We start from the raw sequence: 19923 nt of genomic DNA, 5'->3' as shown, positions 1-19923 counted from the left end.
AAACCCTCGCTGCTGCGTTTTGCACTAGCCAGAGAGGGCACTTGGGGGCAACCGTGTCAACAGCCCGGGCCATCTCTCCATTCCAGAGGTCAACCAAGGCCTCGACAGGGTCACCAGCTCTGAACACTGGAAAATCCCCGAGGGCTGTCTGAAATCCAAGCAGATCCATAAGCCTCCGGGGGCGGACCATCTTAATCGGCCCACCACCCCTGCAGAGGGCAGACGGAGCAGTCAAACTAAACCTAAACTAAAGGGCTCACGATCTAAAAGAAACAGAAGATAGACACCAGCAACAGTCACTGGAGGTAGAGGTTAACAGGGAGTGAACCCTTGTGTTGACTGACAGGCTAGTGAACTCCAGGGTAGCCAATCAGAACACCAGGCAGGTGGAACCTAGAGAGCTGTTGCTGGGAATTCTGGGAACAAGAAAGGGAATTCTTTGTTCAGATACACTAAACTGGAGGTGCTGAGACGGACATGTGGCCTTGGAGGTTGGCTGCAGGAGAATAACTCTGTAGATCCTTGAAAGACAGGAGGGCAGGAAGCTTGAATTCTCATCAGACATTTGGTGAGTTCAAAGCAAGGAGCCAGGGCTTATGGCTTCAGGAAGTTTAATCTAGGGGAAAGTTTGTTTAGTCAGATTGTGTGTGAGGGATGTTCAGTTTCTTTGGTGTGTTTGTGCTTTTGCATATTCCTGATACTGTTCTATTATTGTTTAACTGTAACGTAATTAAAATAAGAAACACTAGCCCACACCCATCCTACCTAGGGCGTTGCAAAAGACTCTATAAACATTTAAGCATGCATTAAGGCAACCTATTTTTGTAACCCTACTAAGTACTCTTAACCCTACTAAGTATTCTACTACAGACTGCCTCAGATGGAAGCAGTCTGTAGTAATTGAATAAAATTGGGTTGTTTAAGTTCTTTTCTTTTTACAAGCCTCTCCAAGTTGGTTTTTAACTCAGGAAAAAGGTGGTCCGAAGGGGAATTTCTCTAGTGCAAACACGTCCTCAAACGTTCAGCAACTATCAGTTTTCTCACCACATGTAGGCTTGCACGTGGAAGATTTTCTACTTATCCAATGGCAAAATAGAGCGTTTTCGCTAGGATTCTACTCCAAGCCCAGGAAGGTTCAAGCTCTGGTGGCAGCATTTTAAACCTACCGGGAATATAGAATAGTTTTAGGAGAAGCCTAGCCAGGCAGCTCAGCAGGGACAATTCGGCATTTCTTTCCTTCACATGAATTTGCTCTGGGACAAAGGCTGTAATCCCACTACAGACTGCAATAAAGAACTGAACTAAACTAACCAAGGCCCACCATCATGGTCACTGGGAGCATTTGCCTCTTCAGATGAACGCAGCTGTAACTGGGAGCAATGCAGTGAGGATGGGGGTGAGTGATGCACTGAAGTGGGACTTCCAACCCATTTTGTAACACTATGGGGTCCCTTAAGCTTGACACCTCTTGGGGCCTCAACATGTCTTAATCCACTCTTAGTTAAGAGGATGAGCTATCAGCCTGTGTCCCCTTTTCAAATTTCACCTTGGCCCCAGATTCACTAGTTGAGTCTCATCCTCTATGGCAGGGTGTCGCAACCTTGGGTCCCCAGTTGTTGTTCTACAACTCCCTCTGACCTTTGGCCATTGTGGCTGGGAATTATGGGAGTTGTGGTCCAACAACATCTGGAAACGCAAGGTTGAGAAGCCTTGCTCTAAGGCAAGCCACTGTCTCTCACCTCATCTCCAGTCTGCAGTGTGACCTACCTTAGAAGGCTGACATAAAGATTACTAAGCTAGCTTGTGAAGCACTTTTAACCCTTGGCAAAAGTGCTATACAAATACTTAATATGCCTGATGTCTATAAGCAAGCATCTGTCAATACACACCCTAACCAATTTACTGACATGTCCAGGTGTGGTAGTGTCAGAAATTTGGGAGGAAGATAATATGTTGTGCTTGGCAAACCTGTGACTTTTCACCTAGAACAGGGGTTCCCAAGTTGGTACTCCAGATGTTGCTGAACTTAGGGGCAGAGCCACCATTGAGTGGTAAGATTCAAAGAACTCTGGCTGCCAATCAGGAAGGGCCCTCCTTGCACATGATGTCACATGCAAAAGGGGTATGCCCAATTGCTGGAGGGCCCACCTGAACCGTCTGAAACGCCAGCAACTGCTGTCTGGAAATGAGCTCTGGAGGGCTTGGGCGAGTCCTCCAGCTCTCGAGCCACGCCCACGCCCACGTGATGTCACACGCATGGGGCGTCACTGACTCACACAACACACACACTGTGGTGCCGCTGGCAAATGGAACATGGGCCACTGTTCCTCTGGTTCTGCCACTGGCTGGACTATAGTTCCCATCATCCCCTGCTACAGTGTATTGTGGCTGGAGGTGATGGGGGTTGTAGTTCAACAACATCTGGAATACCACAGATTGGAAACCCTTGACCTAGAAGACAGCCATCAGTGGTGACCATGTGCATGGAAATCCCCATTTAGCCCTGCAGCCATGCTAATGGGTGGTATAACTGGGGCCTCAGTTTAACTTTTCAGAAGTGGCTTTTTGTCTGAGAATATTCCTCCTAATGTGTGAGCAATATAGATTTTTATTATGAATGCTGCTGATTTTACAGAATGCTGAACATCTGTTAGAAGAATTTGCCACTTTCTGCCAGCTCAACAGCTATGTGCCATAACAGCTCAGTGGGGGGATGTCTTTAGAATGCCATTACAACCCATGTAAATAACTTTTTTAAAACAGATGAGCCACACAGGGTGGTGATTACCTGGAAGCCAGCTGGCGTTATAATCGAATGTGATAACTAGTGGTCTGAGACTAAACCAAAGGCTCAGAAGCATTCTGTACTTAGATCTTAAAACGTGAAAATTGAGTTCTGGAATTGCCCATTAAAGGAGTGGAGTGCAATTCTGTTTACATTCTTCATATGTAAACCCCACTCAGTTGAATGGGAGTCTCAGTCTTGTCCATCTTTTTAAAAAAGCTAGTTAGCCTCTCCCTCTGCAGCTGCTATCACCATCAGGACCAGAGTGCACAGGGGCGTAGCAAGGTTGGAGTGGGCCCAGAGTCAAGATTTTAAAATGGGCCCCCCGCTCACTGAAGTAAAATTTTTATACACACACACACACACACACACACACCTATGTGCCACATTAGAACATAATCTTAAATTATTTATTTTTAAAAAGGTTTTGTAAATTGTGGATGGTGCAAGTCATTTAATGGTACTAGAGAAAGACATGCTGTTCTGGTAGCTCCGGGTCTTAACACTCACATCATTTTCAGAGGATGAATACAACTGAAGGAAGCCCAGGCGGGTGCGCGGCTGGGGGAGTCAGTCATGTGACTTGCCTCTGGGGGCCCCCCAAGGCAGTGGACCCCCAGACAACTGTCTCTCCTTGCCCTATTATAGTTACGCCCCTGAGAGTGCATGAGGAACGGGTATTTATCCCTTCTGCAACACCATGGTTTGACAAAAATCACACTCCTGTAGCTGCTGTTAGCCAGAAGTGGAGCGTCCAGGAATTAAGGCACGTATAACAGTACAGTTGCAGAACTGGGTTCACTTGAAATCTCTCATAGCTGTACTAAAAAGATATCTTTAGCTATATTATATCCATATGAAAGTACAATTCATAATCAAGCAAAGACTCTTTCCCACTGCAATTGTAACTCTGTAAATTCAAGTCATAAGCAGATGACCAGAATGATATTTTTAACATCTTCAACTTTAAAAGCCATATCTTATACCACTTTTCAGCAGCATAAATCAGTGTACAAATACAAATTTATTAAGCACATCACAAATGAAGTTTGTACATAGTCACTTGCTTGGTTGCCTTTGCAAGCAAGAATTTCCTCCAGATGACTGGATAGGATATTTTTTTGTTGTTCTTTAGGGAACAAACAACTAACCTTGGTGTGTGGGGGCAATTTGGCCACTGAACACTTTTCTAGGCTAGGCTAAGTATTTTTGTGAACTTATACACAAATTTTTAAGAATTGAAAACCTTGCAATAAGTAATCAAAGTTAAAGAATGGCAATTAGACACATGCAAAACCTCTATTAGGAGAGGAGAGCTGGTCTTGTGGTAGCAAGCATGACTTGTCTCCTTAGCTAAGCAGGGTCCACCCTGGTTGCATATGAATGGGAGACTAGAACTTTGGCAGCGTGGCCTAATATTACTAAGCATCTGCCCACAGATGGGTGGGAGTGTCCTGTTCTTCACCTCAGACAGCAAAATATCTGGGGCCACCCCTGCATTCAGCTATCAAATTTACTGTGTGATCATAAGTCAGTTTCTCCCCCTCAAGCTAGCCTACCTCACAGGGTCGCTGTGAAGATAAAATGTGGAGCATAGGGAGAACAGTGTCCCCTGGGAAGCAGCAAAAGGCTCTGGTTGGGTTGCAAAGACAAGACAGGTATGGGAAAAGATGTGTATGACACTGAGGAGAGCTTCTTGGCAGAAAACATAATCCGAGAGGACACTCTCTTTGTTTATCAGTGTATTAATAACAAGTTTCTCCCCCTTGTTGTACACTGATATTTAGCAATGCTTCAGATTGCAGAGATCAATATGTTGTGTAATTTCCCAGAGGTGGGCCCATTTACTGTCAGACAAATAGACAAAATGCTAAGATGTGAGGTCTCTGTTTTCCAGCCGTTCTGCTAATATCCCCTGGGCAGGTAATTGGCAAGGCTGACTTTCAGTCTGAGTGGATTAAAAGGTTTACCAGCACAGAGTTAATATGCAGTAGGATTATGCAGACTTCTTGGGAAATGTCAAAGGTGTAGACTACAGTAATTAAAGAAGCATGCAAAGGACCATGTCTAGTTTTACATCACAATCTGTCTGCCATTCAGAAATGAATCCTTTGCCCCAGTTGGCTTTAAAATAGAAGTTTCTAAAAGCTGGCTTTAAAATAGAAGTTTCTAAAAGCTGATCTGCAATCTAGTTTAGTACAGGACTCTATTTCTTGAGATAGAGAGCTGGTCTTGTGGTAGCAAGCATGACTTGTCCCCTTAGCTAAGAAGGGTCCGCCCTGGTTGCATATGACTGGGAGACTAGAAGTGTGAGCTCTGTAAGATATTCCCCTCAGGGGATGGAGCTGTTCTGGGAAGAACAGAAGGTTCCAAGTTCCCTCCCTGGCTTCTCCAAGATAGGGCTGAGAGAGACTCCTGCCTGCAACCTTGGAGAAGCCACTGCCAGTCTGTGAAGACAATACTGAGCTAGATAGACCTATGGTCTGACTCAGTATATGGCAGCTTCCTATGTTCTTAACCTATATAAGATAGGTATGTGTCCTTGTATTACAATAGAAGAGAGAGAAGAGGAGTGGTCTGTCAAGAAAGCTATCAGAAGTAAAGTGTCTCTGTCTGCTTAACACATTATAGATGGCTCTTTAGTTCTGGTGTCTTTTTATATTGTGCATTGCTTATGATCGGAGTGGGTGGGGTGGTAAATTATTGGGACAGCAGCAGGGTGGCAAGATCCTCCCCCCACCCCTGGCAATCAGAATAAAGTGAAGTTGTGGCATCAAGTCGGTGTCAACTCCTGGCCACCACAGAGCCCTGTGGTATTCTTTAGTAGAATACAGGAGCGGTTCACCATTGCCTCTTCCCGCACAGTGTGAAATGATGCCTTTCAGCATCTTTCTGTATCGCTGCTGCCCGATGTAGGTGTTTCCCATAGTCTGGGAAAGAACATAGGTGTTTCCCATAGTCTGGGAAACATACCAGCGGGGATTCAAACCAGTAACTTCTTGCTCGCTAGGTAAGTTACTTCCCTGCTGCACCGTTAGGTGGTAGCTCTTGCAAACTTGTTACAAAGCTTTGGAGAAGTGCGAGGGGAGAAGAGGAGGCTGCTGGCAACCTCCCCTTCCCTTGGCACCACTTTCAAAATTTGCCAGGGTCAGTTCTGAAAGGGAGCTGGCCTCCACCAGGACTGTGGGGCAAGGCAGCAACTGGCACCTCACCTCAGGCATGGCGACATGTCGAGCCCTCCTTGCATGGTGGTGACTTTTCTTTGGCTTGTGGGGAAGGTATGGCTCCATGTGCTGTGGCAATCCCAACCAGAGAGGACTACCAAGGCTGCAGGTTCCATTTCCATATTCTGGAGAGTGGTCACCACTCATGGTAGAGCAGATGCACTGCAGGAAGAATCTCTAAGGGCCAGTCCTTGGCATCTGCAGTAACAGTTAGTTATAAGTTATAAGTTTATTCGGTCATTGACCAGCAAATCTGCAGTAACAGGGTTTGGGGTAGCAAGGCTGAAGAAGACCTTTGCATTTTATATATCTGCTTGAAATTGGGCACATTTGTAGACTTCATTAAGTAGATCACACACACCAAGTTTCAAGTTATTAGCTCAACAGTTGTCATATTTATAAGCAACTAGCCGACCCAGCACAGAGCATCTGTGCGCTCTTTGGGGTTGGCGGTTACCTCTTCCCCCACTTCTGCCCCAGTCTCTGCTTCTGGGCCCAGCCACCTCTCCTCCCCCCTCCCACTTTCTTTCTCCCCTCCTGGGCCTTGCCTCTGTGGCTAGGCCAGGCTCGCCACCTCTGGCCTCCATGGCTGGACTGCTGCCGTGGCAACCAATCCTCCTGGGTGCACCTCAGCCAATCAGGCGCGTCCGCCCAGCCAATCAGCTGGGCTCTGGGGCGCACATTCCGAGGCACACCCAGGACAATTAATATAATAGATAGTATTTTCAGGCTTATAATTGCAGGACCTTTTTTCCCCTACTTGCCTTAATTAAAGGGGCACCCCTGTGCCCCTTTAATAAGGAATCGCCTTTCAAAGTTTCCTTGATATTGGTGTAGTCCATTCTGTGATTTAACATGCATATCCTTTTGATGTTCTGCATTCCCTTTGGCTTGCTGTGAAGATGGTGGGCAGGTGAATGGCAGAAGTGTTCAACCACCTGCGGCCCTACAGGAGAGAAGAAACGAACTGTCCTTTGTGTCCAGACATTGGGGCTTGATGAGCAAGCTTTGCCCGCTGAGGAATGCCAACATCTGTTCAAACCAAAGACTCTCCTTTCATGCAACAGAGATATCCTGTGCCCATCTGACTGGACAGTCAGCAACTGGACTGAAGTAAGTTCACAGCCTATTTTACGCTGCCTTATTCTTCTAATGATCTATATAATTGACTAATGCGGCTTATCACATTTACTTTTACACAGTTCAACCTATTTTATATGATTGTATCCAACACTTCTTCCAAATAACTCAGAAGAGTTTACACAGGCTGGTTAGCTGAAGGAGTTGAATGGCATTATGTGTTTTGGTAGGCTAATTGCCCAGAATGGTTGGGTGATGTCCGTCTCTTCGTGGTAGCTAACTGTTAGGAGATGATCTCATGATACCTGAAGATCTGAGTGGGTTAAACAAGACTGCCATCAAAGCTAAGAGAAAATGCCCCCCACATCGAAGAGGGGTGTGTGTGTGTGTGTGTGTGTTTCTGACTGAGATGGGGCTATAGCTCAGTGGCTCTAGCCTGGCATTTTTTGTTAAGGCTTGGAAAGGCTCCTGCGTGAAATCTTGGAGAGTCACTGCCAAGTGCGCTCTTTGGGCCGTACCTCCAGTCCAAAGTGTGGTCCTCCACCGGTGGGTGCCCTTGAAAACATCCCCCCCCCGGGGCCTAGAGGTCTCTCTGTGGTGGCGTCTGCATGGTGCCACCACAACCGGCGGGTGGCCATGTTCTCACCCCCAAGGCAAGACCCACCAATTGGGGAGGGGGACTTGCCATGAGAACAAATGAGAGTGGATTCATTTTCAATGAGAAACAATGAATCCCTCTTATTTGCTACCAGATAATCTACTCTCTGAACACCTCAGAAACAACAAAACCCAGTGCCCCATGGGCTTGTGGGTTTGAGGGTGGTTGGCATCCTATGTGCATTACACCAGCACTCGCTCTGGGCCACCCTGGTGCCCCCTAAGTTGAGTTATGGGGCTGCTGAAATCCACATTATTCCCTATGGGAAAAAGCTTAAAAACTTGTAAACTTCAAAAATGCTTTAAAAATCACCCCTTTGCCCTATTTCTTTGAAATTTGGGTGGTAGCTTCCTCCCATTGGTACTACCACCCAACCCACTTTGGCCACAAAATGGCAGTCCGAATCTCCAAATTTTTCAGATCCGAATTGGGGGTGATTTGTTTGACCCGAATCTGGGCAACTGAGGACGGGTGATTTGTTTTGTCTACAAATCACCCGAATCGGCCAGATTTGGGTAGAAATCATTTTGTACCCAAATTGTTTTGCACATCCCTAAGCACCATATTGTCAGGGAAAGAAAGGCAAAACAGGAATGGTTTGAGATCATATTATTATTATTATTATTATTATTATTATTATTGAAAACATGTCCCAACGCGTTTCGAGGACAGCTATCTTTTTCAGGGGGAAGTCTTCATGAATCAAAATACAAAGCTTCTCTCCAACTAATGCTCCAAAATACAAAGCTTCTCTCCAACTAACGTTTTGAGGCATTAGTTGGAGAGAAGCTTTTTATTTTGATCATGAGGACTTTCCCCTGAAGAAGAGGTATCTGTCCTCCAAACACATTGGGACTTATTTTCCATAATAAATTACCTTCTTACCATTCCCATTTTGTCCTGCTTTGTATGAGTGCTTCCGCTTGTGCTCCACTTGTACATTTGAAGATAGAACAAATATTACAAAAATGTTCTAAGTTTCCTATGCTCTCTTTAGGTGGAGATACCATTTCCCTAAAGACAGCCCTGAGCACCACACAACTATGATGGGCAATTAATTTTAACACTATGCAGTTGATATATGAATGAGGAAAAGAGTTGTGCCTCCTGCCTAATTTTATTTTTTAAAGGCTTGTGGGGGGAAACTCTTATAACAACAGTTCACTTGTGGCTCAGATGTGGAAAGTCTGCAGCCTCCTATCATTAAGAAACCCCAGTTTGATTTTGCTGTGATTAGTTAGCTACAGGTGCATAGCAGATGTTTTGCTCCCAGCCCCAGTGTCTTTAAGGTGTATTTTCCCGCCACCTGGAAAAATTAAACGAAGGCTGAAATTGAATATGCTTTTATCAAAATCCCTTTGATGATCATTTTGTGTACCCTGTTAACTCCCACTTCTATTCTAATTTCTGTACAGACAAAAATATGATTCTAGCAGTAATTGAATTAAATGTCCAGCTAATGTTTTTGCTGCAGCAGAACATCCATATTAATGAGTCTGTTTTCTACACAGCAATATTTCAGTTCCTGAGAAACAGTTCTGGATATGGAGTGACAGTGGGCTAGTTCAGATGACGCTTCATCCACTCAGCCCACACATGATAAAGATGTACATGCACCATGAGTGTGCATGTCCTTCTCTCCCACTCAGTGCACAGTGGCACATTTCCCTAATTGTAAGGGGGAAAGTGATTCTAGAAATATGCTATAAAGACTAGTTTAAATGAAACATGCTAGAAAAACTAGTTTAGTGTAGAGGAGCATTTCAGATGACGCGCCCCCTGCAATTAAGGAAAAGCACCCATGCTCACTGGGAAGGAGGACTGATGTGTATGCTCGCAGTGTGTGCATGTCCTTATCGAGTTGGGCAGACAAAGTATTGTCCAGACCTGACCAGTGTCTGCTCAAAAGTAGTGTAACTAAGGTGGAGTGGTTAGGGCATATGTCCTGGGCACAACTTGGCCAGGATCTCAAAGGGTGCATCAAAGACCATGAACTAAAGAGACAGATTAAAATAATGTTGAATTGCACAATGTTTCTTTCCATATGGAAGCCTGAAGCATGTTTTTGATATGAAAAGACAGAGATTGACTTATTCAGAGACTCAGAAAGGGCAACATAACAGGCAGAGTAATACAGTTGCAACTTCTCATAGGCTGCAGGCCAGGAGCGTAGGGAGGATGGGGGCGGCCCATGTGCAGCGACCGCCACGGCCCCGCCCCCACGTCTGATGTCAGATGCGGGGACGTGGTCTCCCTCCCAAATGGAGCCGTAAAGGCAGGGAGAGCCGTTCTGGCCATGCTGCATTGGGCAGTGCGGGCCAATCTCCCTCACCAGCAGGGCCATGCGGCCCAATTTGGGAGAGAGACCACGCCCCCGCATCTGAAATGGGAGCCGCGCGGCCCCATTTGGGACCAAAATAACACCCCCTTGCATCTGATGTCAGATGCAGGGGGCATGTCTGTGGCCGCACTCGTGGCCCTTGATTGGTGGAGGCCCGGGTTCTTTGAACCCGTTCGCCCACTGATGGCTCCGCCCCTGCTGCAGGAGCACAGGGCCAAAGATAGCTTGTAGGATATGGCTATGATATGGCAAAGATATGGCTCATAGGGGAGAAGAAAACTGGGGACATGTTATCCTGGACAACAGCAGCCAGTAGATTTGTCTTTTTAACAGCTTCTGAGCAGGAATAATCTCTCTACATGGCTAGAACTTTGAACTTTAGCAATAATACTGTGAAATGTCCATAATCACATTTCATGCACCCCAGTTCTGATGCACATAAGGCTAGGGGTAGTATTGGAAGCCTTCCCAAAGCACAGAAATTATTAGCTACTGAATTGCTGCTCAAGCATGGGGATTGTACCCCAAGAGGATAAAAACTGTGCCTTCTGATTGCATTCTTTTTAGGGGTACCTCTAAGATCAGAAAAATCTGTTCTGCTAAAAATGCAGTAGATGTTATTTTTAACTAACGATTTCTTCCTGGAGGCTTTCCACTGTTTTTTCATAAGATCAGTGAGTGTTGTAAATATTTGCAGGTTAGGTATTTTTATATGGCTAGGCAAAGGAAAATCAGAAGATCATCTGTTTATTTTGCAGTGTACAGTAACCTGTGGTGGAGGAATACGGACCCGTAACATCACTTGTACAAAGAACAATGGGGAACCTTGTGATATTACAAGGAAACCTCATTCTAAAGCTCTGTGTGGTCTCCAGCAGTGTCCGTCGGCCAGAAGATTCCTAATGCCCCATTTCAAATTTCTTGGTGGAAAGATTATCGGGAGAATGGGACCTAATTCTAGAAGAGGTCCTGTAGACAAGTTGCCCACCATGAAACCAAATGAAATAATCCAGATAACAACAGAAGTACCTGAGCCCAGAAATGTCACATCAATACCTACATCGTTTAGTCTTATAAACGCTTCCCAAGAAGACCTGGAAGCAAAAATATTACAAAGTAATTCCAGTAGCTCAAGCATTCCCAGGAATTATTCCGATGTATTTAATGGCATCAGTTCACACCAAAATAGCACTTTGGGGCCCATCAGAAATAGCTATAGAGTCCCAAATTTTACAAATGCAGGGAACGTATCTGACATACAACCATACAATTCTTCCAAAGGTAGTCTAATAAACAGAGACTCCTTTACTAGTAACCCTATGCCTTGGGCTGTAACCCCAAGCTCTAATTACTTAACTGAAGTATCTGATGCAGTATTTAACAGTACCGGTGAAGGAACTAAAGACAAAGCCAAGAATGAGTTGCCAACAAAAGAATCCCCTACCATCACCAGCAAGACCTTGAAAATCTTGCCAACAACTTATCCGGGCACTTTTACCCAGGTTTCTGCTAGTCCAGTACGGGTTTCCTTGGCAACAGTAGGCCTCAGCCTTAGTATACAAACTCCTACACCTGCAATCAGAGTCCCTATTACTGTGCCACCAGCACTCTTAGATGACATATTAAGAGTCAAGAATGCAAACGGAACAAAAGCTACGCTCTCCATCGATGAAACATCCACTCAGCCCACAGAAAATCTATTTTTGTCATACACCAACGTGCCAAAGAACAGGGATGATGTTTCCAAGCCAGATCATCCTGGAGAGCCTGGAAATTCACATACTGGAGCCTACTGGATGCCAGGGGGCTGGAGTGAGGTATGTGTTGAAGGGGTTTGCTTTGTTTGTCATAGGCGCTACTTTGATTATCGTAGCACCACTTGCTGGCTCGTTAATTGCCTTTTTTAAAAAAATGAAAAGCCTTTTGCGACATTCCTAATAATAACTTATCTGAACAAAATGGTTTACATGATGCGCAGCTCTCTGGCAACAGAAGGAAGGCAACAGGAAGCCTATTCATTATGCAGCGTGTCTCCTCAGGAAAAATATCTTGGGAATTCTAAAGAGTTTCAGTAGGACTAGTGTTGTGGAAGTTGGTGGCAGGGGTCATGCAGTCCTTCCTAGGAATGGATTCCACCCACCCACCCCCAGTTTCCAATGAATTTAGATGAATATTTTAGAACTGAGATCCGTAATATAATACCCTGACAGCAGCTGCCATTAAGATGATAAACAGCTTCCTAATCTTCATTTGTGCTAAACACCCCCTGTTAGAGTCTCTTAAATGGCATGCCTGCCAGCTACATCAGGATCTTGGCAACAGTAATGGACATCTTTCACACCACCTTCCTGTTGGCCTGATGCTGACAATTCAAATATGATGGATTTCCTACAGAAATGGCATTGCCACATGGGGAGCAGCATGCAAACTGTGTGTAGATAGTCTCGTGCAATTATCACCCAAGTGTCTAGTGTAACTAGCCAGTGGCCCACCCAGGTCATTTGGGAGCCTGGACCTGAAGGGCTTTGGAGGCCCCCCACCCACCTCCGTCACGATGGTGGTGGGGGGGGTTGAAGAAAAAGCCCCCCTTTTGCACACTTTTAAAGAAAAAAACTCTGAGCAGCCTTCCTCCACGTGGAAGAAGCAGAGAGGCAAAGAGCCATCACTTGGGAGGAGGGAGCAGAGCTGGATGGAGCTCACCACCACCCCATCCTGGATGTGTACAGATTAAAACATAATGAAAACTATAATACATTTAAAATTCATAAAACAGATAAAAATCACAATAGATAAAAACACATTAAAATTTTAAAAAATAGATTTCAGTTAAAAGCCTGGGAAAATAGGTACGTCTTCAGGGTCCTCCTAAAAACAAACAGAGAAGGAGATGCTCTTATTTCAGCAGGGAGCACATTCCAAAACCCTGGGGCAGCCACAGAGAAGGCCTGGTCCCGAGTTGCCACCAAATGAGTTGGCGGCAACTATAACCGGACCTCTCCAGATGATCTTAATAGGCGACAGGATTCACGACAGAGAAGGCATTCTCTTAAGTACCCTGGACCTAAACCATTAAGAGCTTAATAAATAGTAACCAGCACTTTGTATTTCATTCAGAAACATAACAGCAGCCAGTCAGAGGCGTAACTAGGGAAAACGGCGCCCAGGGCAAGCACTGAAATTGCGCCCCCCCCTCTCCTTCCCCCCGGAAATATGGAAATGTGTCACAGTCATAGTCAAATGTGGGTTGTGGGCTGCATCCGTGCAAGTATACTGGGACAGGAAAAAGGAAACATGAGGCTACAAGGCTCTTTAGAAATATATATTTTAAAGAAATGTCTTGCATACTAACAGCCTAAGTTTGCAGTCCTCATGGCCAGAAAATAAATGCTTTTAAACATAGTAATAGGTTTTGTGTCCCAAAATGGAAAAGACAAGACAGGTATTCTAGTCTTTTCCATCATAGATATTCTAGTCTATTCAAGATTTATGCTTATATTATAATAGAGACTTAAATTATAATAGACATATATTCTAGTCTATCATAGATATTCTATGTTTATTAATTCTATAATAATGTCTATTTGTAGCACACTTTACGTTGGTTGTATTCCTGGGAAACTCAATGGCCACATTCAGCCACCATTATTTGAGCCATGATCTCCTCCTCTTTCTGCTTCCCTCTCATACACAGTCTTAATAAATAACCTCCTGGTTTAATTAAATCACCGTTTGCCTATGCACCTGAACAGCAAAACTGCGGTTTGGGCCCTTCATATACCAGAATTGCAAACCACACTGTGTGATCCTAGTTTGGAGGGCTTACTCAGCAGTTGATTGGATGTAAGCTGTGAATGTGAATGCATCCAATTGGACTGAACGTAAGGGCAAGTTATGGTTTGATTACGTAGGAAGCTGTCTACAGAGTCAGATATTGGTCCACCTAGCTCACTATTGCCCACACTGACTGGCAGCAGCTCTCCAAGGTTTCAGGCAGGAGTTTCTCCCAGCCCTACCTGGAGGTAGGGATTGAACCTGGGATCTTCTGCATGTTATTTGCAATTACATCTGACTTGCTTGAAATTACACAGGCAAATCAAAAAGATCATGAATAAGTAGGGGTGAGATTTTTCTTTGTTTTAAAAAAGCCTTCCCAATTTCCTCTTATTTTTAAAACTCTCTCAAAGGAAAAATATAAGTTTAATATGTAAAACAAAATACACATTGAATGAAAAACCGTGATTAACTTTTTAAAAACTATTAAGTATGTAATTAGAAGAATTCCATTACATTAAGATACCAATTTCTTTAAAGCCAGAAATAATACCTACTGAAACTTTAATTATTTAAACAAGGAGAGAAAAAGGCATGTTATCTTCCCTAACAAAGATTAAAATCAATTTAATTGGTTCTCCACTGCCTTGACATGATTCTCTCTGTGAGTCAAGCAACCAAAAAGGGAAATTAATATCGCAGCTGTTAATCAAGTGATATTTGTGCACTCTATCTTATTAAAGCTACAGGGGCAGAAAGAAAAACTTCCCATTGCTACTTTTTGGACCAATTTGTTCACACTGTATTAAATGGGATTTCCCCCCCTTCAAAAATATAGATTCTGTACTTATGTTTTGGAGACAGAACATCTACAATATGCACCAAATGAACAAGGCTGAAAATGTTGTAGACTGTATGTTGCTAATAAAAATCTGCTATAAAGAATAAACCTAGTATTAATCCAGACAGACTGAACATTATTCAAAAATTATATTAATGAGTTCCAAATTAAATTGCCACCCCACCCCCCATGCTAAGGGATGATCCAGAAGTTGTAATTACTAGCAGAGCTGCAAAGATCTTGTGTACTAGTACTACTAGTTTCCTTTTGCAATCCCACCTCTGCAAAAGGAAACTCATGCATGCAAGCCAGGAGAGTGACTTGTGGCTCCACTTGCATTGCATGAGTTTCCTTTTGCAGAGGTGGGATTGCAAAAGGAAACTCGGGCAATGCAAGTGGAGCCACAAGTCGCTCTCCTGGATTGCATTGCGTGAGTTTCCTTTTGCAATCCCACCGGGACTCACACAATGCAAGCCAGAAACTGCAAGCCAGAAACACATTGCAAGCCAGAAACTCACACAATGCAAGCCAGGAGAGCGCCACTGGCAGGCAGCTACCCTCGGTTTGGGGGGGGGGTGAAGCCTGCTATGCAAAGCACAGAAGAGCTAAAAGGAGGACGTTATGCAAGGGAGTAGAGGCATTCTCTCACACACAACACACAGAGGGGAGAGAGAGAGATTTGAGCAATGAAACGTACTTTGTTAATGCAGAACAGAAGAATAAAATGCAGCCAGAGGGCAGTGTGGTGGGCAAACGGCAGGCAGACAGAGTCAAGGAACGTCCCCAGCAGCAGCTCTCGCAAGCTACTCCGCTCCACTCCTCCTGCGTGCAGCAAGCAGGGAGGGAGGAACTGAGACAACCAGCATGGTGGTCATGTGTTCTCCGGCAGCCAATGGGAGCTCCCGCCCACCGGAGATCTCCATAATGACGAAAAAAAAATCACACAAATTTTTTTGCCAAAAGCAGGGGACTGGCAGGGGCACTTTTTGGCGCCCCCTCCAAAGTGGCGCCTGGGGCACATGCCCCCCCGCCCCCCTATTGTTACGCCCCTGCAGCCAGTGCAGTTCTTTTAGAATTGGTGTGTGCAGTTCTTTTAGAATATGCCTTTCAGTGCAGTTCTTTTAGAATATGGTCCCTTTGGGTAAACTCAGAGACCAATCTAGCTGCCGTATTCTGAACCAATTGTAGTTTCTGAACTACGTACAAAGGCAGCCCCACATAGAATACATTACAGTAGTCAAGCCCAGAGGTTACCAGCATATGTACCACTGTTTTAAGGTCATTTGTCTCCAGAAATGGACTTATCTGGCTTATCAGCTGAAGCTGATAAAAAGCGCTCCTGGCCACAGCCTCAACCTGAGAAATCAGGGAGAGTTTGGGATACAGAAGCACTCCCAGATTATGAACTTGACCTTTTAGGGGGAGTGTAACCCCATCCGGAACAGGCAGATCTCAACCATCTCCTCAGATTCCAAACCCCTACAGACAGTACCTCCGTCTTGTTTGGATTTAACTTCCGCCTGTTATCCCTTCAGCCTGTTATCCTTGTATGTTGATCTGACAATAATCCATTTCTGGGCCCAATTCAAAGTGCTGGTTTTTACCTTTAAAGCCCTAAATGGCTTTGGACCAGGTTACTTGAGAAAGTGCCTTGCCCCATATGTCTCTACCCATACTTTAAGAACTTCTTCAGAAGCCCTTCTATGGGTACCCCTGCCAAACGAGGTGAGGTGGGTGGATACCAAGGAGAGGGTGTTTTCGGCAGTTGCACCCCATTCATGGAATAGCCTCCCCAGTGAGGTTTGCCTGCCTTCTTCACTTTGTTCTCTTAGATGCCAGGTAAAGACCTTTTTGTTCACTGAGTCCTTTTAAATTTGGGTTTTAAAATTAGGCTTTTCATATTTTGTTTGGCTTTTAACTTATTTAAAAATGAGTTTTTAATGCTGCTTTGTCTTGTATTTTGTATTTTATTTTCAACTTTTTTTTGTCTGTTATTTAATGTGTTATTTATTTGTATTGTATGTACTAATCCTCTGTAGTGAGCCACCCAAAGAACAATTAATTGCATGGCTAACAAATAAAGTTTTATTATTATTATGCTATTTACACACAGTCTACCAGATGCTATTGACTGGATTTGGTACTTTAATTATCGGGCCCTCATTTATTTTATTTTATTTTATTTTATTTAATCAAGAAACATAAAATTAATCCAATGCTCTGGAAATTTATATAATAAAGGGAGCATCAATTCACTTTGCGAATCATGGTAGAATGAATAACAATAGTAGTACATGTTCAGTGGTTTCAATAGCTCTCAGTTCAGGTTTGAAATCACTGGATGACCTTAGCCAAGCCCTAGGGGGCAGGTTCAGTTGTTGCAGTGGCAAGCAAGGCTGGTGCAAGCCACCAGTCTCTGGCAAGTGCACATTCCCAGGATGAGCTGGAAGGTCTCTGCCTTCCTGGTCATCCAAACCCACCAATGTCAGGTTGCCAGCCAGCACTTCCCTCCACCACCTGACAACGGTAACCAAGATTTGAAGTCAGTGGGTGTGTCAGGTGGTGGAGGGAAGAGCTGCTTGGCAACCTGTCACAGGTGTATCTGGAGGACATGGAAGGGGAAGGGGGGGGACTTCCAGTTCATCCAAAAGTCGGGAACTAGCAATGCATGCCACCTTACTTGCCACTGTGATGTCTGAACCCACCCTATTGCCACGCATCGTATCAATATTTCAAGTGTATTTGGTGGATGTTTGCTTTCTAAAGGTGAAAAGGAAGCAAAAGCAAACCTAAGTGGAACCACTAAGTGGAATCCCTTACATAAAGTGTCTGTATCTTTGCTGAGAGCAGCACTTCTTGTTTTGCACTCTGTACATGGCCTTCACTTGTGCCCTCCTAGTCAAAACAATGAGATCATCTGTACCTGACTTTTGTTTTGAATTGGAAGGAAGGGAGAGAGCATATGCCCCCTTCCCCACAGAAGTGCTATGAAAATAGTTTTCATTTGAAGGAATTCTAAAACCTCTCTAGCAAGTAGGTTTTATCTCCATGCCTATTTAGTCTTTAGGCTCTTAGAAGGCAGACAATGGGAACTAGATTAGATTAATCACAAATGGCACAAGGAAGCTTCCACTTTCTTTAAAAAAGAATTAAGTACTTTAAAGAGTACTTATAGTGAGGACTAGCGTGTATATCTGACTTCTGAACTGACAGGATTTGGATGAAAGAACTGCCACTGAAGAAACGAGTCTTCAGAAAAATTGGGTCTTGAGTCCTTCAGAGATCTTTAATGCCATAAAGCTCATAAAATATCTGCAAAGCTGCAGATATTTCAGCCTCTGTGCAAGCTAAAATGCTATAATCTGTTAATTTCTGCCACCTTAATATATGTTTCAAACTAATGGTAGAATAATGTAGCTGTGTATTCAGTTTATTCTCTGCTCTCATGAACTGCAAATGAGGTGCTAGATTTTCATCTCAAGCAGCAGTCCTGGCAATGTAATTATAAATTTCTAGACTCGACATTCATTCTTTGCATGTGTTTCTGCAGTGTTCCACAACGTGTGGCATGGGGGCTTTCTGGAGAATTGTGGAATGCAGCACCAAGAATGAATCTGACTGCCAACACATTCAAAAGCCTGATCCAGCAAGGAGGTGCTACCTCCGACCTTGTGCCCAGTGGAAAGCTGGAGAATGGAGCAAGGTAAAAAGCTCCCTTGACATTCTTTTCAATGTCCAGTATTTATTTATTAAATTCATAACCTGACTTTTGGCACCAAAAGAGCCCTCGAGGCTGTCAGTTTCTTGGGCCTGATCCAGAGAGGTGCATTTTCACAAAAATGGTGAATCATCATTAAATGAGAGGTTGTGTTTTGACATTGCTGAATACACTCCCTAAAACCAGTGAGTTTACCAGTGAGTAAAACCTTCTTGTAGCCTAACTTACTTCATCCCAAAACAAACTTCACTGTCTTAGCTCCAAGTTGGCTGATGTTTGTATCATTAATGACATAAGTGAAATGGGAGGTTTAAAAAAAATATTATACACCATGGGTTATAAATTCAATTTTAAAACAAATGTCTTTTTATTACACAAGTTCCATTCCTCCTTGCATTTTTTTCTATCTGTTCCTACAAGCTGAGATAAATAACAATTTTCTTGATTATCAAAATGGCAGGTGTTTTCTCTCATTATAAGACATTAGAAGTATTATTCCAGGAACTTATCCAAGTCTCTGTCTTGTGTGTGTGTGTGTTAATGATTGATACCATTCTTGAGTGTCTTAATGAATACTGCTTTTTAAAAAAGAAAAGAAAAGTGAGAGAAATCCAATTGCATGTTTCAATTTTTAAAGTACTGAAAAATATTGGCTCATCTCAGAAGTTCTGGCAGGATCAACACAAAATCTGTAGAGTGTCCATTATCCAGCCTTTAATTTCACAAACTTCTCTAAATTCACTCTTTGTCATCCCTAGGTAGCCCCATGCCCAATACAATTAAGTATTTCTCAAGTATAGTATTCTTCATTGGGAAGACTATTCCACTGTTGTGCTTGCTTCCCAAGGGTTTTAAGTTTGGTATTTCCAGTCTTCTCACCAACTCATCTTCCTGCCCCTACTTTAGAAGTCTGGGTCCCACCATGAATCGGAAGAGCGGTTCCCAACCTTGGGTACCCAGATGTTGTTGGATTACAGCTTTCATGGTCCCCAACTATAATGGCCAAAGGCTGACAATGGGAGCTGTGTGGTCCAACAAAATCTGAGACCACATAGTGGTCCAAGGTTGGGAACCTCTGAATTGGAGGACAGAAAGCCACCAGTGCATATGGCAGAACAACACAGTTGGGATTTGTTTCTTTTTCCATTTCTGTGCTGTCTTTCAATGTAATGTAAATATTCTCAGGTGGGACGTAATTTTTTAAAAAATACAATAAGAACCAAACTGTAAAACCACAGTTTTGGAAAAGTTAAAGCAGTGGATAAAACTGGCAGGTTGCTGCTTAGGTCCCTTGCTTTCCATTATCCTATCCATACTCTTTCAGGCAGGCATGTGATACTATAGGAAAGCCAGGTATTGGGTACCACTACTTAATTCCAACAGTGAGCTGAGCCTTGCCCTTAGGCTGCTATAGAGGCCCAGCACTTCGCAGCAAGCAACAAGATCAGATGGAAGGAACGCTCCCCTTCCTGGTGCTGCCAGTGCTGAACTGCCTTGTTGCTTAT

At 43.9% G+C, this 19923-nt stretch overlaps 1 protein-coding gene across 1 annotated transcript in view; it reads left to right on the top strand.

Annotated features, from left to right (window-relative positions):
- The window catches only part of ADAMTS12 (ADAM metallopeptidase with thrombospondin type 1 motif 12), a 247679-nt gene that overhangs the window by 214474 nt on the left and 13282 nt on the right, over nt 1-19923 (top strand). Inside the window, exons 18-20 of the mRNA XM_053297498.1 lie at nt 6912-7122; nt 10847-11905; nt 18251-18403. Of these exons, the coding sequence (XP_053153473.1) occupies nt 6912-7122; nt 10847-11905; nt 18251-18403 (1423 nt within the window). The remainder of the gene's footprint in view (nt 1-6911; nt 7123-10846; nt 11906-18250; nt 18404-19923) is intronic.

This window comes from Hemicordylus capensis, chromosome 2 (assembly GCF_027244095.1).
Source record: "Hemicordylus capensis ecotype Gifberg chromosome 2, rHemCap1.1.pri, whole genome shotgun sequence".
Lineage (NCBI taxonomy): Eukaryota > Metazoa > Chordata > Lepidosauria > Squamata > Cordylidae > Hemicordylus > Hemicordylus capensis.
This window is presented reverse-complemented; position numbering and strand designations above follow the sequence as displayed.